The sequence below is a fragment of the Azolla caroliniana genome, unplaced genomic scaffold (genome assembly GCF_043228905.1).
Source record: "Azolla caroliniana isolate FFs.n. ecotype wild unplaced genomic scaffold, voAzoCaro1.0.p SCAF_14, whole genome shotgun sequence".
Classification (NCBI taxonomy): domain Eukaryota; kingdom Viridiplantae; phylum Streptophyta; class Polypodiopsida; order Salviniales; family Salviniaceae; genus Azolla; species Azolla caroliniana.
Genome location: NW_028230449.1, coordinates 4,641,791 through 4,647,902, shown reverse-complemented (window position 1 = coordinate 4,647,902; position 6,112 = coordinate 4,641,791). Strand labels below are relative to the sequence as shown.

Below are 6,112 nucleotides of genomic sequence, written 5' to 3'. Positions count from 1 at the left end.
CAACACATAGAGTAGAAGTTATATTGATTGATGCATGTAATGATTTAGACTAAGAGGATGTAACTCTATTGAGGAGTTTAATCTTTCAGCCATCCCCATGTTGTGTCACGATATGATTGTCTACTTCATCATACCATCAAGGAATTCACAACAAATAACAAATTACACATACGTCTCATAATAAAAGCAAACACACTTTTACTATCATCCCCTTCTATATATTTAAGATCAAATTCACATTCACACAAGGAGTCATATCAATGTGGCTTTTAAGTATTACTATGTACTTGGTCGATCAAGCATAACTGGACTTATTTTGTTGATCGTTAGATATTATGCCCTTCTATTACTATTCATGTTTAATTCCTTGTACATGTTACATATGCAAAGCCTCTGTGTTTCCATCACTTAACTTGAAATCATTGAAAACAAATTGAGCCCTTTTCATCATGTGTGTAAACATTCAAGTCTGCATGGCAGACATTGACATATTAACTGATGTTTGATATTGATACCTTGTATTTGATGTGTTCTTCAGGTATGTATCTCTAAATTATTCTATTTTAAAATGAGTTGGCACTACTTTAGGCTATACTTAATCTATTCAGTCATCTCCTTACACAATCTTAGTGTATGCTTTTAATACTATGATAAGACTTGTTTTGAGGGGGTATAATGCCCTTGTTTTGATATTATGTTCCTCTTTTGTTGCCTCCAAATATTGAATTACAGTTATGTTAATGTAAAAGAAGATTACCATAAACATTTTCTACTTGTTCAGCAATTTTAACATTATAACTCCTCTTATTAGTGAAAGACATCCCATCAAAATACTTTTTCTTTCTCCCTCAAGAAAACTTGAAACGAGCTCGCTTAATTTGGTACCACTGTTATCTCCTTTCTTGAAAATAAAAAAAGATATTTAGATGCACAGTCTTGGTAACCCTCTTTAAATGTATATGACGAAACAAAAAAATGAACTAATTTGCATGTGGATGTACGTACAGTAAAAGTAAAATTTCGACATCTTTTTCGCTTTAGAGTATAGCTATTTCAGAGCCTCAATCAGCGAAGAGATCTATTCAGTGATTATATATTTGGTTCTACAAGTCAGAATAGGTATCATAACGTTCTTAGTAATATACGGGAAACAATTTTGAGAGAGCAAAAACCTTGCAAATACCAGCTTGTCAGTTTCAGCTTGGTCTGCCATTCAATCCAACTGAATCAAGATTCTCAGTGCTTTGACCAACTTTGACAGGTTGTGTGGCTAGTACATTCTCAGTGGTATGGGTCGGTGTCAGTACCCGTATCGGAGCTTGAGTAACATCCTCAGAATCTGAGGGGCGATCAAATAATTGAGCCCGTAATACATCATGTAATTGGCTAAATAGTTGTTTCTTTACAGCATCAAACGCAAGCTCTAGACGGTCCAACTGCTAACAAACAAAACAGGCAAAACAGGATAGCGTTATTTAGCATCTTATGACATTTTTCGTCAAATTTACAACTGTAAACCATGTATAGCACTGTATATATACCTCTTCCGTGGCATTCACATTGTACATGAATAAACCATAATAAAGATCAAAACTGTCACTTCCAATGTTATTAACCTGTAATACAGATCCCACAATGCTAGTTTATCACATGATTTTTCCTAAGTTTCAATAAGAAAAAACTGTGAAAAAAATCCAGATGTCTATTTACCAGATCAAGTAACGTCTCATAACCTTTTGTATTGATTGGTGTTGACTCCAAACCCAGCTTGCCTAACACTCTGCCGTTAAATTATTTAAACATTGTTATGTCGCCATGTGAAAGAAAATAATGTTTACAAAAAAAGATGATAGATGCAAAACCTGCCAACAGTGTGCGTCATGAATTGGGTGCTAGCTGCATGTCGATCGTGTTCCTCACATGACATCTCTACCATTCGGCATCCCTATCATTCAAACATTTTTAATATGAAAAAATGTAAAATTGTTATAGAAAAGGTAGAGAACATGTAAAAATTTGTAGCACAAAGAGAATAAGGCCATGTAAATTGCTGCATGAGTATGAGAGCATGTATGTTGTTGAACAAGAATATGATTACAAGTAATTTGTTGCACACGGGTATATAAGAACATGTAAATGGTTACCCCAGTGTACATTAACATTGTGACACTTTGCATTAGGGCTCCCGTTTGAGAATGTTTTCTTAAAAAATAATACCTCATTAGCAAAGATGTCCAAGAATCTAGTACACCGGTCTTCTCGGTTTCCTTTGCCTATGCGAACCTTCTCATATACAAACGGCAAGTTTTTCCAGCTTTCTTTTCCACTTTGTGGACCAAACATGGGATGTGTGCAAAGCACATCAAACTCAGAAGGAAGCATCTGTATCAGGAGAATAAGGAAACTTAACAAGAAGAAAAGGCATCATAGAATTTAAAGCATCCCAATGTCTACAGAATTAGGAAAGAAAAATGCATGGTAGAGGGAGAGAAACAATCTCAGCCTTCAAGAAAGAAAATGTACACATTACAAAGACGAATAAAGCAAGCTTGCCAGTTGTAGCAAACAGTAATGACCATTAAAGATATATATAAAAAACAAAAAACTTATTTTCATTCAACAGTCACTGTAAAAACTCAATAATTTAAAGCAATGGAGGGTTTAAGACAAGTATGAAGACCTAGGAGTGAAGATGCCCAATCTTGACCCACACCAACCCAAACTGTAAAGGTTGTATAACCCTTGGCAAAACGTTATATGACCTACAAACAAAACATATGCTACTATGATAGATCCTTCCCCGAACTTCTGAGTCATTTTTGTATGATAAATCGAATGTATAAGCCACGTCACGAATGCCCAAGTCTCTTTAGGATCCCAACTCCAGGAAGATTCTCAAACCCTAACTTATGACCTATAAGCCTGTTGATTCAGTTTATTAACAAGTCAACTCACACAAATTTGTAGATAGCGATAGAAAAGAGTGCATTCCACATTGGTTTTTGGATTTAGGGTTTAGGGCTACAGTTCAAACCAATCCTGTTCTATATAGTCCTTGGCCAATATCATTCTACGTATATCTTATATGGATCATCGTACATACTTTTGGATTAAATTCAATAGATACATATATGAAGAATGGGCAAGGACCGTAGCTTTCTATGAAGCCTCTTCCAATAATAGTGCATATTGCTCCAGACGTAGAATGCAAGACAAAGGCTCTAAAGAGAGTGGCCTTATAAGCGTCCCTCCTTTACAAATGGGTTCAGGTTGATCACTGGTGACTACAAACACCTAAACGTAGAAGAGCATGTTGACCAGTCAAAAATTTAAATTATCCGCCAATACTTTTTCATTAAAATATAGTGATGCCCTCTCAGTGTGATGCATGTTCGAAGTCACAAGGACACAAATCAGATAAAGATTAGATTAGTTCTCATAGGGGCCACGTGGGCAACCACTCCAATGTCCTACCCACATGTGTTGCACGCCACAAATCTATTTCTCTATCATTTTCCAAACTAGATTTCGCCATAGAGTTCAAATGTTGCTCAGCAAGAAGTCACATAGATTATTGTTCATGAACCATTGGACATGAAAACCCATAATTGTCAAAAATCAACAGAAAAACACACACAAGCTAAAATCATACAGTTTCCATGAATTGTTTCAAATCCATGGACTCTGCCCCATCCCAAAGATCAAATATTGACCAGGGTTTCTCGAGTGTCTTGTTGGCTTACTCTTAGTGGTAGAATCAAACTACTTGATACAATGTACTGTCATGGGTTAAGGCTATTAAATCGAGCACAGACAAGAGTAAGAAATCTAACAAAAAAATTAACTCTGTAGAAGTTTCAGAGGCTCTTTCAGAGGTGGCAAAAATGCATGACACAGAAATGTAAGAAAGAAATGTAATAACCTCATGAAACAAAGTATAGGCATGCAAAGTCGATAAAAAGAGAAAGTATTGTTACGAATTATCAATTCAAGTATATGATAAGAAGTAGTAATCTGCCAAGAAGAGCACCTGTAAGAGAAGGTTTTTGGGAAACTCTTTCACAGAGAGTACGTCAACAAACAAAGTGCTCCTACGCAAACGCTGTATAGGCAGTGCTCGAAGAACAGCCTCAGTCGATAGGATAGAAGTGCACAGCACAATCACTTCCGGATGCTCTTCACAGAAATCATCAGCATCACTGGGTAACAAAAATCCAAAACAAAATGACAAAATGAAAACAGACGTGAGCGTCTTTACAATGTAAAAACCCACAGTTTTGGCTAGTCCTCCACCACTTTGATGTATGTGAAAGGTGAGACAAATGATCTTTAGTTGTTACATAAGACTATGCTAGAGAGACGAAAAAGACTAGCGATCAGAATAGATAGCCATAATTTGCCATTACAACCAATGGACTGTGGGAGAAAATTAATTGTACACAAATGTGTAAGTATTGCCTATACCATATAGTTGTGTATCAGCTTCACGTACCATGCTTACAAAATGTATGAGTATTGCATAAATTAAATCATTGCATATTAATTTCATATAACCATATTATCCCAGGAAAAGTGTAATCGTTGTATATATCGAATTGCTGTATATGAGTTTCATACACCACATTGTTCTAGAAAATTTCAAACACATTTTCAAGGACATTTTCTAGCATATTTTTTAACACGGCTCTTAAAGCATTTTCCAGTAAACTTCAAACATTTCTTGACAAACATATCTCCCGCACATTTTATGACCACACATCCTCTAAACCATTTTCAAACACTATTTCTTTCCTGATTCAAGTCAGTAACCCATAGTTGTTAAAAAACGCGTATTCTATGTTTAAAATACGTTTTAGAATACTCTGAAGTATTCTACACGAACTTCCATTTTTCAACTTTTCACATATTCTACGTATTTAACAAGTATTTAACATTTCAAAAAAGTTTTTTATAATAATAATAATAATAATAATAATTTATTTTTTTGGAAAAAAACTTTAAATTTTAAAAAGTAATCAAAGTATTTTACATGTATTCTACATATTTAACGTATTTTATCTGTAAAATATGTATTATAAGTATTTTTAAAAAAAGGTTAGAATACTTGTAGGACACTTAGCATACGTATTCTACGCGTATTGTATGCTAAGTATTCTACAATAATGCACTAACCTAAAGATTTGAACCTTAAATTTGAGATCCAATTCCGAGTCAATGAATCCCGGATAAGTACTGTATATATAATTGTCACATAAATAAGTTTTATATGCATACCCCATTGTTTAACATTGTTTTTTTTTTTTTTCAAACACATTACCCTACCCATTGTCCGAGTATTTTCTATTCTGTAAGAAAGAGGTCCACTAACCTGAAGAATTTCACCTGCAACTTGCGACTCAATTCGGAGTAATTGGATCGAGAGAAGGCGATAACCGAATGGCCATACTTCACCATCCTCTTGGCAAGAAACTGGCCGAAGTTGCCGAAACCCACGAGCCCTATCTTGAGACGATTCTTCATACGCAATTCCCGGAGCTTCTTGGCTTCGAAGTCGAACTCTTGGGCGGCATCGACAGCCCTAACATTGATGGCGTGGGAGGGGTGAGTGGGAGGGGTGTGGAAGCGTGCTCTCCGACCTCTGCTTAGGGCCCCGTTGCCGAATCCATAGAGGTAGGGAGGTGGGTGGAGGCATCCAGGGTTTCCGAAGGCTTCTGAGCTGCGTAACAAAGGGAGGCTACTTCTGCAGAAATCCATGGATGCCTTCAGAAGAACACACACACGCGCCCCTTCCTTCCTCCCTCCCTTCCCCCTTTCCTTCCTTCCTTCCTTCTCTCTCTCTCTCTCTCTCTCTCTCTCTCTCTCTCTCTCTCTCTGTATTGTACGTATGGTTGCAGGAATACATATATATGAATATGGAGGGAGAGGGGCTATGAATGTAAATATGGAAAATTTCTATTTTATATATATATATATGTGTGTGTGTGTGTGTGTGTGTTTGTTTGCAAGATTTTGTTGATGTATATATAATATATGTATGTATGCATGCATAGTATGAACCATTACGTGCATTCGCATTCGCGCATGTTTCAACCATTCTCGTATGAGAAAAAAA

The 6,112-nt window shown here is 36.1% G+C and overlaps 1 protein-coding gene across 2 annotated transcripts; it reads right to left on the bottom strand.

Annotated features, from left to right (window-relative positions):
- Positions 1-933: 933 nt before the first annotated feature.
- On the bottom strand, positions 934-5,839 carry LOC147855331 (arogenate dehydrogenase 2, chloroplastic-like). 2 transcript variants are annotated; one of them, XM_087330762.1, is made up of 8 exons: positions 5,369-5,839; positions 5,173-5,232; positions 4,031-4,199; positions 2,218-2,382; positions 1,863-1,945; positions 1,711-1,780; positions 1,542-1,616; positions 934-1,436 (listed from the first exon to the last, which is right to left on the bottom strand). In XM_087330762.1, exons 1-8 carry the CDS (start codon positions 5,752-5,754, stop codon positions 1,197-1,199), a joined length of 1,248 nt encoding a protein of 415 aa, XP_087186888.1. In that variant the 5' UTR covers positions 5,755-5,839; the 3' UTR covers positions 934-1,196. The 2 variants fall into 2 exon arrangements, with proteins under 2 accessions (XP_087186888.1, XP_087186889.1); XM_087330763.1 differs by lacking the exon at positions 5,173-5,232 and having other exon boundaries at positions 5,369-5,836.
- Between the last annotated feature and the right edge of the window lie 273 nt (positions 5,840-6,112).